Source organism: Natrix helvetica, assembly GCF_964273705.1.
Source record: "Natrix helvetica genome assembly, chromosome: 5".
Lineage (NCBI taxonomy): Eukaryota > Metazoa > Chordata > Lepidosauria > Squamata > Natricidae > Natrix > Natrix helvetica.
The window spans coordinates 103,462,662-103,479,782 of NC_138551.1; the positions used below are offsets into that span (position 1 = coordinate 103,462,662).

Genomic DNA, 17,121 nt, shown 5'->3' on the forward strand with positions numbered 1-17,121 from the left:
TAAACCATATTTCCAAGCAATCTCCATGTTTCCAGTGTCTTTCTTCCCACTTGCAACTGAACTCAGAGGCACATTTCTTCCAACAAGGCTATGCAAAACAGAAGACATTCATGCTCATCCTTCTGTATTGATGTACTAACCACCAAAGAGAATCGTTCTCACAATCCAATAGGGCCACTTATGCAGTGGTGGGTTCCTAACTGGTTTACTACCAGTTTGCTGAGAGAGGGTGTTTTGCATGCATGCAAAATTTTTGCATGCACGCTGCTTGCTTTGTTGCTGCACATGCACAGTTTACTGAAAATTGTTTTGGGCATGTGCAGAAACATGCTGGCGATTGGAGAAGAGACCAGGGAATTGGTTCAGGGTGTGACAGGCTTGGGTTGCTGCCGGTTCCAGCGACCCAAGATGGAAAACCACTACTGGTTTGGCTGAACCGATCCAAACTAGTAGGAACCCGCCTCTGCACTTATGTCAAGGCAGTTCTAGTATTTTTGTCCCAGCGTCTTTAAAAGACTTATAAGATGGATAAGACAATTGATCAGCTATAGGCAGAATTGGCAAATCATATGATAAAGGGTGAAGGTAAAGGTTCCCCTCGCACATGTGTGCTAGTCGTTCCCGACTCTAAGGGATGGTGCTCATCTCTGTTTCAAAGCCGAAGAGCCAGTGCTGTCCGAAGACATGGTCATGTGGCCGGCATGGCTAAACTCCAAAGGCGCATGGAGAGCTGTTACCTTCCCACCAAAGGTGGTTCCTATTTTTGTACTTGCATTTTTACATGCTTTCGAATCGCTAGGCAGAAGATGGGACAAGTAACAGGAGCTCACTCCATTATGCGGCGCTAGGGATTCAAACCACCGAACTGCCGACCTTTCTGATTGACAAGCTCAACATTTTAGCCACTCAGCTACCGCGTCCCTAATCGTATGATACTTATCTTCTATTTAGGGCAGCCTGATAGCTAAATCAGAAGATCTCCATCACTTCAGTATCTTCAGTATAAATCCTATGGGTGATTGTTCTTGCATCTATTGTCATTATTTGATCTTTTTTTATACTTAATTTTAGTCCCATTTTTTCACTTTAACTACCAGCCCCACGAAACACTCTCCATCTAGCTTTGTAATTTTGGAGAGAAGGAAGACCGAAGTCTAAACAAAGCACGACTTATTATTTCTATTTTCTATGCTGAGAAGCATTATTGTAAAGCAAGCAGGCCTGTAATAACTTAGGCAACCACTAGATGGCAGGAAAGGAACATGTAAAAACTGGCTTTGTTGCCTTCTAGTGGTGGTTTGGGATTTTGCAGCCCTAATCATTGGAAATGATTCTGCTTGAGGGTCTCAATTAACTATGCAGCTTTTCTTACTTTTAATCCATATTTATTTCTATATAAATTAGTGTAAAAAAAACCTCTCTCCCCATGCAAACAGTACAGCAAAAGCTTTCAAAAAGCAAGATCTGCCAGCCTATTGAGTTTTCAATTCAGCAAATTTGAGAAGCAAGGGTAGGCCAATAAAAAGCCATTCCAAATCCTATAGAAGCTACCATATTGTAAATAACCCCCATGAAACTGTCAGAGTCAGAATTGATAAAGGAAATGTCATTGCTGCAAGGAGCAATCTGGGAAAAAAGCATTTCTCTCTGGCAATAACAGAAGTCTACATTTCAGATCTCATAAAAGTGGACCTCGTATTTCTCCATGTCGTCCCCCCCTCCCCAATTCGGGGTAAAGGAGACCTTGTTGCAAAATACCTTTCACTGAATTTTTATGTGCTTTTTTTAATAGGGTCACCTCAATCTTCCTAAACTGGAAAAAAAAAAAAACCCAACCTAACATAGTTGTATCTGATCTTCATTTGAACTGCTCTAGCTCTGTATTTACAAGTCAGTTCTGCCCAGAACTTTTCTATTACCAGAGAATCTTGCTCAGGAATTTACCTTAAAGGTAAAGGTTCCCCTTGCACATATGTGCTAGCTGTTCCCAACTCTAGGGGGTGGTGCTCATCTCCGTTTCAAAGTTGAAGAGCCAGCACTGTCCAGTCTCCGTGGTCATGTGGCTGGCATGACTCAACACCGAAGGTTACCTTCCCACCAAAGGTGGTTCCTATTTTTCTACTTGCATTTTTACATGCTTTCGAACTGCTAGGTTGGCAGAAGTTGGAACAAGTAATGGGAGTTCACTCTGTTACGCGGTGCTAGGGATTCGAACTGCCAAACTGCCAACCTTTCTGATCAACAAGCTCAGCATTTTAGCCACTGAGCCGCGGCGCCCTCTATACTGCATAATGGGGCCCAAAATATCACATGTGGAACAGAGGTGGGTTGCTAATTTTTTCACTACTGATTTGGGTGCGCTTGTGCATGCATGCAACCATTTTGCGCATGCGCAGAAGTGTCTGGGTGGGTGGGCGGAGCCTCCCGCCACCGCTACTACCAGTTCAACTAATCTGGGCTGAACCGGCAACAACCCACCTCTGATGTGGAACCTTTAAGCTATCTTGAAGTAGGAAGGCAAACAAGCATTGATTTTTCATTTTTTTGGCTAGTAACTTATCTCTGCATACTTTTGAAGAGTAAGATTCAGGTTGTAGTTTGCTGATTTGATCAGATTCTGGGCCTCTAGGTGGGTCATGCCATCTGTGTTGACGCCGTCAATGGCTACCACCATATCCCCCTGGCTCATCTGTGACTGGGCTGCCTTGCTGCCAGGGGTGATCTGTAAAAGAAAGAAGAAGAAGAGAAGGTCAAGAATATATACCACCCATCTCTGGATTCAGGTCATCTAGAGAGTCGCCTTACTGTATATAATTGACAAGATCAGGTTTAAACCACACTTGGTGCACTGAGAGTGAGGTTCTCTTGTTCCATTTTTTGCAAACCAGAAGGCACAAAATCAAAAGAAGACAAAATAGGAGTCAAAATAAAACATAAGCACCAAGCAGGGGGTGAAAGTCACAATGCTCCATGACTAATCTCCCTTTGCAAAGACAAGGTAGGACTTAGCTTCCACAGGGCGGGAAAAGAGTGGACAATTTGGAATAAGCCAGACTCAAAAATGCAAGAGAATTCACTCTGGCCAGGTGGCCCTTCAGCCAACACATAAACGTATTTATGGATCTATCAAAAGGTGTAACCAATGATGTCATTCACATGGAGATCTCTAACTCCCTGAGCATAACCGATTGAATACAAAGATCTATCTTGTCATTTGCCCACCAATTAAACTCACTTCTCTACATCTCCTGCATGCATGGCATTACCTACTGTGATAATAAAATATTTGGAATAAAAACCTACCACAGGAACCGCAAAACAGCACCGCACGCCAACCCCTGAGCTGCACTTCTCTACCGTCATAACTTATTTCGGAATGGTAGATGAATTCAAGAAATCAGTGCCTGTTACAGTGAAAACCCATTTCACAATCCTACTTTTCCCAGTTCCTGCTAATCGTGATGCTTTTTGTAACCCTTAAACTGTATTAAACTGATGGTTATTCAAAACTGAATGGAACGGTAAGAATTTGCCTATTCCATATGTTATTCACATTCATCGCTTGTCTAGTTTTTTGAAAGAGGTGCGCAAAGGAGGTATTTTTACACAGGTGCAGTGATGGCTAACCTTTTTGCCATCAGGTGCCAAAAGTGGGGCGAGTGCGGGGGTTGTAAATGTGCATGCCCACACCTAAAATTCTATGTGCCCTCCCCCCACGCATGCGCGTGTGACCCCCCGCGCTTCCCCTGCTTTTGCCCCCTGATGGCACGGTGGACTTGTTTTTCACCCTTCCCAGGTTCCAGACTCTTTCTAGGAACCTAGGGAGGGTGAAAACGGCCTTCTCTGTCCCGCCCCCCAGGCTGAAAACGGCCCATTTGCTGACTTCCGGTTGGACCAGAAAGCCCGTTTTTTGGTCTCCCCAGGCTCCAGAGGCTTTCTCGAAACCTGGGGAGGGTGAAAATGGCCTTCCTCGACCCCACCCCCCTGGAGGCCCTCCGGAGGCCAGAAATCGTCCATTTTCGGACTTCCAGGTTGCCCATTGGGTGGTTTTTCTCCCTCTGGAGGCTTCAGGAGGCCTCCCTGAAACCCCAGGAGAGCGAAAAACGGCACAACACACAAACCGGAAGTCCATTCCCGAACATCCGGTTTGCACATTGGGCAGTTTTTCACCCTCTGGAGATTTCAGGGAAGCCTCTAGAGGGCAAAAACAGCTGGAAATCAGCTGGCCAGCACGCTCATGCACACTGGAGCTGACAGGGCAACGCCTCGCATGCCTTCAGAAATGGTTCCATGTTTCACCTGTGGTAAGCATGCAATAGATTTGCCATCACAGCACTAGTGCATATATTACAATGTGCATCACTAAGAGCTTCTGAAAACAAACAGGATCTGAGGTAGCAAGTGCAGATTTGTGGACAAAATCTATTTTGATGTCAGAGAACCACAAATCGTAAGAGGGACTTTGGTCCACCCTGACCAGGATGTTTGGAGTAGCTTATGCGCGATAGACTACCATGTAAACTGACTTCAATAAACGTCCATGCATCCATTGATAATTGCAGAGAAGAATTTCTGGGTGGATTGTGCTTTGAAGAAAACTCATATTTCTATCAACAAAGGTTCCCTGAGAACGTGGTCCTGAAGCCCTACCTAAGTAGCCAATCTCAGCTCATTTAGTGACTCTCTGCCTGGACAAACATAGGTGCACATAACTGAAGACATGGAGGCTACACCTCATTTTCAGTGTTTCTTTACATGTCACCAGTATCATCCCTGAATTCGGTGACAGACCAAGTCACCTTGTATCTATTATACCTTCAGTTTCAAAGCTTTCATTCTTAAATATCCATCTCATCCTGGGCACCATTTTTTCTGAACTATTACCATCTAGCAGACGGTACAGGATAATAAAAACAAGGACAAATAGACTGAAAAACAGCTTCTATCCCAGGGCAGTAATTATACTGACTGTATAGTGCAATATTAATGCAATATCTGTTGTGGCCCGCCAATGGCCAGCAGAGCTGGCAGCAGATTCAGACAGTGAGGAGGTTGGGGAGGAACATGAGCCAGTCCTGGAGTCTGGGGAAGGCTCTGATGAGGGCTCTGTGTTGGAGGCAGAGATGGGGCCAGGCCCGTCTGACAGTTATCAGCTGCCTTCAGAGTCAGACATCAGTGAGGCAGACGAACAGCTGAAGCCTGTTCCCAGTGTGCGCATGCGCAGAATTGCCAGACGAAGGGAACAACTAAGGAGCACGGTATAACTTGGGAGGCCAGATGATTAATGGCCCCTCCCAGAGAAAATAAAAGAGGAGCGAAAGGGGAGTGGAGTTTGCAGGACACAATTAGTTTGCTTAATTGGTTCGTGACTCTCCAAGGCTCCTTGCCAAGTTCTGTAGATATGGGCCTGGCAGCTCTCCAAGCCAGATAAGGTCTGTGACTGTAAACCCTCCTTTGAAAGACTTTTCCAGCTGTGAATGAGCAGAATTCACAGCAAATTAATAAAAAGGGTTTTTTGTCAGGACAAGCAGTTTGTTTCATGCTCTTAGGAAGCCTCGGTCAGGACAATATCAGGTTTTCAATTTCAATTATACATCATGTGTTTGTGTTTGTGCTTTTATAGTTACAATTTACACTGAAGATGGCATTTAATTTTGTTGTATGATGTACAATGACAATAAAGCAAATTAAACTTTGCTCTCCCTTGCACACATTTCTGTACATTTGGAGAAACTTGTGATGAATGGCGGGGTCTCTGCACCAGTCGTGGGTTCCTACCAGTTTGGCCCGGTTCAGCCGAACTGGTAGTGGTTTGGTGGCATGGGTCGCTGGAACCAGCAGTGACCCAGGCCTGCCACGCCCCCAAACTGGTTCCCTGTAAGCAGCGCCATCTTGTTTTTCAATTTTAATTGCACTGCGCATGCATGTGCAGTGCACATCAAGTGTGCGTGCAGCGCACACACAAGCAAACCATCAGTAGTGCCTGCCAGAACCCACCCCTGCTCTGCACCCAAAAGATTTTGTGGTGGTGGTGGGGGGACAAGGATGGTGACTGTGATCAAAGACTCTTCTCTTTTTTAGGTGTGCCTCATATGTGATGCATGTGAAAAGAGGCAGGACTTCACAATCAAGTGAGCCAGTAAATAAAATCTTACCCCTTTGACATGCCTCTTGGCATATGTAAAAAGGAGGTGGGGTTGGGATCACATGTTTGTGGCTTCTAATTTAACATTTTTGATCGCCTTCTGTCTGTGGCAATCCCTGAATATGCCTTAGTTGCATTGAAGGAGCCAACAGACGAAGCCAATTTTTCTAACAATGCAGATCTGTTCCTGTTGAAATATGTTCCTCTGTTTAAACAAACAAACACACCATGCATAACGCAGTTGGTTCTTGATACTTAACGAAAAGCTATGCAAATACTTCATCCGGATCACCCAACTTTGAGATGGGGATGAAAAGAAAAACAAGACCAGCATTAAATGGAGACAAATGGCAACTTCAGAATATTGCTGGAAGGAGCAATCTAATTAGGGTTTAGCAGCTGTTTTGGTTTCTGGCAGAGAGAAACCCACACAGTCTTCTCAGCAATGGTACAAGAGTGGTTTTCCATCACCTTCAGTTTCATGTTGTGTCTTAACTTCTCCGTCTAACTTACAGCCCTTAGTGTCTGCGGAAGTTCATCAATCTAACCAGAAATGGCATTCAGGAACCATATTTTCTGTGGTCAAAATTGGGCTCATGTAACATAACTCCTCAGACATAAAAGATTCTGCTGGTTTCATAGCTGTAGTTACTTATCAAGCAGAAGCAATGATGTTTGAGCACACAGGCTCTTTGAAAAAATGGAGAGAGAGACCCTCTCCCTCTAAATATACATTGCGCCCATCTTGGGAACATTGCTGTCTATCTTGTGAGAATAATGTTAACTATGTTAACTTGCTGATGGATTCAAATTCAGGAAAGCCAATGGTGGCTCATTCACACCTGCTCGTATTTATCAAGGATGAAGTCTCATTGCTGAATCTTTTGAGAGGAGGAAGAGGAAGAGAAGGAAGAAGAAGAGGAGGAGGAGGAGGAGGAGAGAAGGAGGAGGGGAAGAAGAAGAGGAGGAGGAGGGGAAGAAGAAGAGGAGAAGGAGAAAGAGGAGAAGGAGAAAGAAGAAAACAGGGAGGAGGAGAAAGAAGAAGAGGAGGAGGAGGAGAGGAGGAGGAGAAAGAGGAGGAGGAGGAGGAGGAGGAGGAGGAGGAGGAGGAGGAGGAGAGAAGGGGGACAAGGGGAAGGAGGAGGAGAAAGAAGAAGACAAGGAGAAGAGGGAGGAGGAGGAAGAAGAAGAGGAGAGCAGGAGGAGAAAGAGGAGGAGGAGGAAGAAGAGGGAGGAGGAGAAGGAAGAGAAATAAGAAGATGAGGAGGAGGAAGAAGAAAAAGAATCATCTCATGGACTTCAATATAAGTAATTGACTAATCAAAGTTATGACAGACCACCTGAAAGCTACTTCCAACCTGGTTCCAAAGTTCCAACAACTCCCTCCCCCATTCATACCACCACACACATGTAGAACTAATACAGTCAAGCTGAAAAATTGTGTCTTTTCATTCACCTAATTTTTGTGATGATTCCTCCTATGAAACTGGAAGAAGACCAAGTCAAGCTGCTCTATCCTTGACCTTACCCATGAATCAACCCTAAAGGATGCAAAATATGACTATTTTTCAGGCGTATCTGCAGAACAGGTATTGTATTGTAATTGTGGTGAGTTACCAATCTCTTTTCAGAGGAACCTCTGCAAATCTCTGTTTTGCAATCACTGCCCCTCCCCTTTCCTTCTGTAGGGAGATCTAAGTTCCTTATATGCACATTCTAAATATAGATTTCCAAACCCTTAAGGGAAAAAAAAACATCTTGCAGTACAGCAATTTTCATGCCTTTATCTTTTCCTTTGCTGCTGTAGATTCTGAAACTATTGGTGTAAGAAGTATCTGACACATATCACACTCAACAGCTCCTGAATGGAATTAGTCATCATAATCCCTGCTTGTGCAGGAGGTTTCATTAAAAGTGCAACAGATTAACAGAGTTGGAGGGGACCTTGAAGGCAGAGATGGGATTGAAAATGTCTCTGCCCGGTTGATGAGTGGACGTGGCCATGGTGGGCGTGGCCTACCCAGCCTTCTGCACCACGGCGGAGGTTGTTGTTTTTGCCCTCTCCAGACTTCGTAGGCTTTTCTTGAGTCTCCAAGAGGGCAAAAATGGCCTCCCCGGGGCTCTGGAGGCCCTCTGGAGGCCCTCTGGAGGCTGGAAATGTGTCCATTTTCAGACTTCTGGTACTTCCAGTAGGCTTGTTTTTTGCCCTCCCCAGGCTCCGGAAGCTTTTCCTGAGCCTCCAGGAGGGCGAAAATGTCTTCACCCAGGTTTCAGAGGGCCTCTGGAGGCCAGAAATGGGCCCGTTTCTGGATGGCCCATTTTTCAGCCTCCCCAAGCCTCTGTGTGGGCCCTGCATCTACCTGGCATGATGAATGGGCTGCGTGGAGACTCCTGGGAATGGCAGGGAGGAAGGGGCAGGGGCAGACAGTCCTTGAAACAACCAGTTTGGCAAACCGGATGCAAAATTAACATCTGGTTCGCCCAAATTGGTCCGAACCGGCTGAATCCCACCCCTGCTTGTAGGCCATCTAGTCCAACTCAGATGGTGCTCAGATGGGTTATTCTTCAATCTAGATTGTAAAATTCTCTGATCAGTAATGGTATCCTCTTTTCTTCACTACCAGTTCAGTAGTGAGAGCGCATGCAGAGATGTCTGGGCATCCTTGATGATGCCTGGGTGGGTGGGCAGAGCCTTGCGCTGCCACCACTACCTGTCCGCCTGAACCGGTGTGAACCGGCAGAATTCCCCCTCTGTCCCTGATGGTCACTACATGGCAGAAAAGCATTAGAGAGTCTTGAGGTCCAAACATGATAGCCGTATAGGCAAACAACAATTATTTTACAAGTCACAGACAATCATCTATGATGATGCACAACATGGGGCAAAGAGGATGGTGGTCAAAATGACAATGGATGGGCATTGTGCTATCCAATGTGGCATTATTGTGCAGTGTGCAACATCGACAAATAGCCTAGGACTCATCTTCATTGTTGCCCTAAACTGCAGCCAAAAACAAATTTGTGAAACTAAAAAAAACTTGGCTTGGTTCAAAGATGAAAACATCATCTCATCTATTCCAACTTTCATGCTGGAAGGACATCAAGTTAGAAACAAATCCTATTAAAGATAGATGCGAATCCCTTGGACTGCAAGGCAATCCAACAGGTCAGTCCTAGAGGAGATCAACCCTGACTGCTCTTTAGAAGACCAAATCCTGAAGAGGAAACTCAAATCCTTTGGCCACCTAATGAGAAGGAAGGACTCCCTAGAGTCCCTCTGGGAGAGATGGAGGGCAAAAGAAGAAGGGAACAACAGAGAATGAGGTGGCTGGATGGAGTCACTGAAGCAATCAGCGTGAACTTAAATGGACTCCAGAGGATGGTAGAGGACACCATCCAGGACACCACGTTCCTGGAGGAACGTCCATGGGGTCACGATGGGTCGGACACGACTTTGCAACTAACAACAACACAGATAGATGAATTTCAACTGGTTGGTAGGTGAGAGATCTGGGAAAATTCCTTTGAGATTCAGCAAGACAATCTCCAAGTAAATAATAGTCTTTCCCTTCTCCCTTCCCTTAAATTTTTTTCAGGGTCCCTGAGACATTGCAGTGACTTCTCAGTATTTTGACAAAGTCCACGAGAACTGAAACATCCAGAAAAGAGATTAATGCTGGACAGAAAAGCAAACTGAAGGGTGACTGAAGAGAACCCACTTTAAGCAAAGGGTATGCTTCCAGAATAGACCCTCCTCTTCAACACTGAAGAATAGCTTACTAAAATTAGACCCTAATTGATTTCTACTATCTGTTTCCAAGGAAGCCCTAAGCACATGATTGGGACCTGCAGAAAGAATACTTGGATAATCAACAGTAAGCAACCTTCCAAAGAACTGTGATTAGTGCCAGTTCAGTTGTATTGGGGGGATTGTGGAGGATGGGACAACACACTCTTCTTCCAATCTAGAAGCAAGACCTTCTAGAAATCCTCTACTCACAATAGAATCCCTTACAACACCAGACTTGAAATTTTGGGCTTGGACAATCTGGAATTGCGCTGCCTGCGGTATGATGTAAGCACAGTACACAAAATTGTCTGCTACAACGTCTTACCTGTCAACGGCTTCTTCAGCTTCAACCTCAATAATACACGGGCAAACAGTCAATACAAACACAAAGTAAACCGCTCAAAGTTCAATTGCAGAAAATGCGACTTCAGCAACAGAGTGGTCAATGCCTGGAATGCTTTACCTGACTCCATTGTTACAGCCTCAAACCCCCACAGCTTCAACCTCAAACTGTCTACTATGGACCTCACCCCATTCCTAAGAGGTCCATAAAGGGGGTGTGCATAAGCACACCAGTGTGCCTAATGTCCTGCTGTCCCTGTCCTGTCCTACTGTCCCCATTTATTTGTATTCATTTCTTTCATTCATATCCATGTTTATAATTATACCTGCTATCTTATACAAGTTTGACAAACTAATAAATACAAATACTCTCTATCAGCTGATCTGCAATCTACCATCTTAGAATGGAATACCCGGATGGTTCCTAAAATGAATTACTTTCCTTGCATTTTGCTGCTATCAAATGAAATGTGTGCAGGTAAGCTGAACCATTTCCGACTGCAGATGTGAGTTTGTGGAGTTGGATGCTCCCCTATATGGAAACCATTTGGAGTATTTGCAAAATGGGCACTCCTAAAATGGAAATTGCTGGCTGGTTACTACATATTGTGATATTGGATTCCTCTGGCAACTCAGTTAAAATAAATCAAAGCTGGTTGCAAGTTCATTAGCAAATATGGAGTATCTACTCATCAGATACTTTGAACCTCATAACAAAGAGCTCTGTAGCTGGAGAAGGAATTGCTCCTGGTTTTCCTTTCATATCATGTATGTGAAAGTGTAAGACTTTCAACATCTCATTTTGTTGTTTATGAAATGTTCCAAAATGCCATCATTTATCATGACAGTCAACTGTCTGTTGACAACTGGAAAACACTTCAATCAAATTCCGTTAGAGATCAGTTGCCAATATATTTATTGAATATGCACTGAGATTTTTTTGCAGTGATTACATTCAGCATTCAATTACATTTAGTTCACTGGAGAAAGCAATTATGGTTTGGAAGAGTTAGTGTTAAAAGGAAACCAGGCCACCAAAGAACAGGAGGGCTGGGCACCATCAAAGCTGACACCAGCCAAAGTTTAGAACTCAACTCAAAGAAGCTGTGCAAGACTGGAAGATGTGCAGAGACCTGGGTCATAGAATCACTTGATCAGGTTGGACACAATGGAATGGATAACCTAATCATTAACCTTAGCAGAAGCCCGGTGAAGTCCAGCAAACTTAGCAGAAGTCCATTTTCATGTCAGTACTTATCAGTCAGTTTATGTAATACCAGCTGGATACCCATGCTTTGCTGTGAAACTATGTGATCGGGCTTGATAAATTGACACTTAAAGCTTGAAAATTAAGGAGTAGTTTTTAAAAAGGCACTGTATTATTTCGTTACCAGTGTGTTAACATAAGGCAACTGGCAGTTGGAACAGAGTTCTTTCCAGGTGGGGAGGGTGAGTAGAATGTCTAACTCCTAAGCATCAGAGCATGTTAATACTATATAAGAAATACTAATGATCTGATGGTCATTTTGAGAAATCCTTTCTTAGCGAGCACCTAGAAGCCAAGAGGAACATATGTGCCAAATTTCAAGTGTAGGCTTTATGGTTTTGGAGATTTCGTGATGAGTGAGTAGTATTTGGCTTTTATATAGAGAAATGTTAAACTCTATTATGGTTTGCTTAAACTTGGCTTAGTATGTTGTGTGAAGCTAAGCCATTGTTGCAGGCTTTAGTTTATGGCTCAGTTTAAACAAACCTTTGTGACTTATTAGGCAAATAATGGCTTAAAGCCATGTTGGATCTGGCTGATGGCCATAAATAACAGTTTACCAAAGTATTCCAGACAGAACTGAGTTTCTATACTTTCTAGTGAGAAATGTTCACTCACAGCCAACAAAATCTGAATATTTACTAAGCTTCTTTTGTCTTCCATTTTCTGCCAATTCCATTGGAATTATTTTTTAAAAAATCTCTTCTTCTTTTCAAAACCACGTTTCAAAGAGACATGTAAATCAGGATTGTAGGAGCTACCCAAGATAAACACTGCACAAACCTCTATCTTTTCCTTGGCAAAACTATTGTATTTCCGATCACTGTGTAGCCCAACTGGTTAAGCTGAAGTTTTCATTGTTCTAATTTCTTCCCTTTGAGGATTGTGCTGGATAGAATTAAATAGGTTCCCTTTCCTTAGCTTATTTGGTATAAAACAGATTACGGAAAAGAACTTTGGGTCTCCATATATTCACGCAGCTGTAAAATAGATAACCTGACTGAATTGATGGTTGAAATAATAAACAATGAGAAGGTTTCCTTCTCATTGTACACTTATACATGCTGCATGAGGACATTGCATGCTGTTCCATGCATCCCTGCAGGTGCATGCCATGCAGAAATAAGAATGTTCCCCAATGTTGTGGTTGATCATCTCCTTTGTCCTTGGTGTAGTTATCTTCTCTGCTGGCCCTTTGGCCAAAACACCGTGCTGTGGCTTGCCAGCTGGAAGCAACAGACTCGGATAAGGACAAGGCTGGGGAAGAACTTGGGCCAGTTCTGGAGCCTGGGGAAGGTTCTGATGGATGTTCAGCACAGAGGGCCATCTGGCGTTCCCCAGCCAGAGAGGCAGCTGCCTTTGGAGTCAGAGATGAGTGAGGAGGAGGACCATCTGGGGCCTGTTCCAGATGCACATATCAGTGATGGGTTCTGGATCCCGGTGCAACCAGTATGGTGCAACGGGGCCAGGTGCCCACCACATGAACATGTACAGTGCGTGCATGCGTACTTACCATGTGCAAATGCTCTGCAACACTCCAGCTGCTTGGTGGAGCGGCGCACAGGCACCGTACGCTCCGTCCAATTGCGCAGAAGCCCCTAAAACTTCAAATACCAGTAAGGAGTGCCCGGGGGCGGGGGCGGGTAGGCCATCTAGAGCACGATACCAGAATTGTACTTGGTGCTCCTGGCAGGCACCGGTACACTCGTACCGGGGCATACCGGTCGTAACCCACCACTGGCAAGTATGCATAGAGCAGATAGGAGAGGTGAAGAGTGGAGGACAAGGAGTCAGCTCGGGAAACAAAACAAAGGTGGACACTGAATTTCCCCTCCCTGGCTGGGGAATAAATAGAAGGAAAGGGAAGTGGTTATTATAGAAGGCAACAGTTCATATTTCTGAAGATTTTGCTCATTGTGTTTCATGCCACAAAGACTGCTTGCCAGAACTTAATTTGCAGCATTTTGGCTGGGAGCTCAACCTGTCTGCTATTTGTTGCTTCCCACAATAGATGTTGAATGCAACACAAGCATCTGCTGTGGGAACAGACGCATGCACACAGTTCAGAGAGTCCTCAACTTATGATCACCATGGATATCTGTTGCTAAGTGAGACATTTGTTAAGTGAATTTTGCGACCTTTCTTGCCACGGTTGTTAAGTGAATCGCTGCAGGTATTAGTAACATGGTTGTTAAGTGAATCGGCTGCCCCGTTGACTTTGCTTGTCAGAAGTTTGTGCAAGGAGATTGCATGACCCTCAAGAGACTGCAACCGTCATAAACGTGAACCAGTTGCTGAATTTTGATCACGTGACTGCGGGGAAGCTGCAATGCTCATAAATGTGAAAAATGGTCACAAGTCAGGACTGTTGTAACGTGAATGGTCACTAAATGAACTGCCGAGGATTACCTGTAGTGGTTGAAAATTGTAGTTAGGAATAGCTATCTCTCTATCTGCTAGCTTGGCCATAAACCCATGATGGCGAACCTGTGGCATGTGTGCCTGAAGTGGCACATAGAGCTATGTCGATGGCACGCGTGGCCTTGCCCATTGCTCTTCCAGGCAGCGGTGGGATTCAAATTTTTTTACTACTGGTTTTGTGGACATGGCTTGGTGGGCGTGGTGTGATTGGTGAGAGTGGCTTGGTGGGCATGGCAGAGGAAAGATACTGCAAAATCCCCATTCCCTCCCCACCTCACTAGCCTGCTTTCCAGCTCCGTTCTCCTGTTCAGGGCAACAGAAGAAGATCAGCTGGGAGGCAGTGGGGGCGGGGCCAGCCTATTTCCCGGTTCTCCAAAGTACTCAAAATCTCCGCTACCGGTTCTCCAGAACCTATCAGAACTGGCTAAAAACCACCTCTGCTTCCGGGTTTCTGGCACACATGCACACACAACGATCGGCTGGCCTTCGTGCATGGTCTTCCAGTTTCTTCATGTGTATTCACGCCAGCCAGCTGATCGCCATGTGTGCATGAGCACACCGGAAACCAGAAACTCCTCTTCTAGATCATGTCTCCGACGAACACGCATGTGTGTGCTGAACAGTTTCATCATCACTGCCATGAAGCTTTCCTAATGCAGAAACATCTGGCTAACAACTTAGACTAGGAATAAATCATTCTTGTCCCCATTTGGTCCCGCTCAGAAAAATGAAGGAAACCATCCATGGTCCTAGACCAGGCATGAAGGATAGTGGTTCCTGTCCCCCTCTTTTTCTTCCATCCAAGGAAGCCACCTCACTCCATTCATCTTCAGCCTGAGAGAGATTTTCTGCAATGCTTCTGCTCTGATCATCCAGTCAAAGTGTGGTATTCAGTCAAGAAAGGAAAACAACATTCTTCACCTGGAAGAGGACAAAGCTGATGGTCTCTTGACTGGAGACTTTTTAGTGCCAATAAAAGAGTATATTTGTAGCCCGGGGCTAAAATGAGAGGTCCTTGGAGGTCTCTGAGGTTGATTGCGCACCTTTCAACACTGCTGCCTTCCCATCATCTTAGAACAATCGGCAATGAGGCTTCCCCAAAAAGTATGAAGCAGATTCCTGGTCATGACAAAACCCCTTTTATTAAATGAATGTGAATTCCTCTCATTCATATTCAGCAAACGCCTGTAAATAGTCTTTCAAAGGAATATTTATGACTACAGATCTTATCTATCTTGAAAAGCTGCCATGTAAATATTTTCCCAAATGAGGTGCTGTGCAAGGAAAGACTTGGCACAGAGTCTCTGAGATTCATGGACAGATCTTCACACTCCTGAAATGAACTAACGAATGAATGGTTTCCTGCAAAAGCCCACTCCCCTTTCGCTCCTCTTTTATTTCCTATGGGAGGGGTCAATCACCTTCCACCTGTGGCTTTACTCCCAAGTATACCCTGATTTCTGAGCTGTTCTTTTCTTCTGGCAGCTCTGTGCATGTGCACACTGAAACAGGCTCCAATTGTTTCGCTGCCTCACCGCTGTCTAGCTCTGAAGGCAGCTGATCACTGCCAGATGCCTCAGCCCCATCTCTGCCTTTGATGCAGAGCCCCCGTCTGAGCCTTCCCCAGACTCCAGCACTAGCCCATGTTCCTCCCCAACTTCCTCACTGTCTGACTCTGCTGCCAGCTCTGCTGGCCGCTGGCGGGCCATAACAGAAAGAGATGGGTGAGGTCCACCAATAGCAACTGTCCTCCAGAAAACGTCTTCACGTTTCTTGAAGCCCATTTTAAGGCATACCCTGATGCTACATCATTTCCTATCCAGAACGGAAAATCCAGAAGGTGCAATCAAGGCAGCCTAAATTAAAGGGTTTGGTTGGGTTTTGTAGTCCCCAGCTACAGGATGGCTTAACAACAAACCCCGTGCCAACTTTAAATGGATGTTCCCCCAGACACATCTCGGAGGCTGTTAGCAAAGATAGTCTTAAAGTTTCTTGATTGCTAACGACTCTTCTGGACATTCATATTAGAGGCATTGCTGCTGTTTAGGTGTAATCACAATTCTGGGATGAACCTGGTAATTGCCAAGAATTGTCTTCTTTCTTTTATTAGCCCCAGTAAAGAAGCTAAGGAGACAGCTGGCATTTGGAAATGGTGAAATGCAACAATTGAGGTGTACATTGTTATTCAAAGTGCAATTCAAGAGATAGACTCCAGTAATAACCATGTCAGAGATTCCCCCTCTTTAATATAAAAGCTTTTTAATTTGCAAGTGCTGTTCTTTAAAACCTGGCTGCACGCCTATATTTAAAGAAGCCTGAATTTTTGGAGACAAACTCTAGCCAATCTTTATAATGCAAGAGAAAGAGACGTGCATTAGAATCCGCTTAAGAGCAGAGGAAACAATAGAAATGGATAGCCCTAATTCTTTTAAATTAGATTAATGGAGGGTTGTTTTTTTTATAAATTATATGGCAGATTTTATTCTTTGCTATAAAACTCACAACAGGAGAAAAGGAATGGAAGTTAGACTGCAGTTCCCTGGGAAAAATAATCATTATCTTTCAGTAAAGGTAAAGGTCCCCCTCGCACATATGTCCTAGTCATTCCCGACTCTAGGGGGCGTTGCTCATCTCCGTTTCAAAGCCAAAGAGCCAGCACTGTCTGAAGATGTCTCCATGATCATGTGGCCTGCATGACTCAATGCCGAAGGCGCACAGAATGCTGTTCCCTTCCCACCAAAGGTGGTTCCTATTTTTTCTACTTGCATTTTTAGATGCTTTCAAACTGCTAGGTTGGCAGAATCTGGGACAAGTTACCGGAGCTCACTCCATTATGCGGCGCGAGGGATTCGAATCACTGAACTGCCGACCTTTCTGATCAACAAGCTCAGCGTCTTAGCCACTGAGCCACCTTATCTTTCAGTAAGGTGCTTCAAAAAGATGGCTAACTTCTGGCAGTCATGAGAGGTTATAAAATTATAATTGGGGGTTTGTATCCCCAAATCTAACTGGTGGATGTCAACTCCCACAATTCCCCAACCGGCATGTCTGGCTGGAGAATTCTGGGAGTTAAACTTCACAGGTCCTAAAATTGCCAAGGTTGGAGACTCCGTTTTAGAGATTGTCCCAGATGCCAACTGAACAAACCATGTGGTT

General features: G+C 44.6%; 1 protein-coding gene across 6 annotated transcripts in view; it reads right to left on the bottom strand.

Moving 5' to 3' along the window:
• Window positions 1-17,121, bottom strand: part of LDB3 (LIM domain binding 3) — a 176,121-nt gene that overhangs the window by 103,064 nt on the left and 55,936 nt on the right. For all 6 annotated transcript variants that reach the window (XM_081956513.1, XM_081956516.1, XM_081956515.1 and 3 more), the window contains exon 3: window positions 2,571-2,722. In XM_081956513.1, coding sequence (XP_081812639.1) covers window positions 2,571-2,722 — 152 coding nt within the window. The remainder of the gene's footprint in view (window positions 1-2,570; window positions 2,723-17,121) is intronic.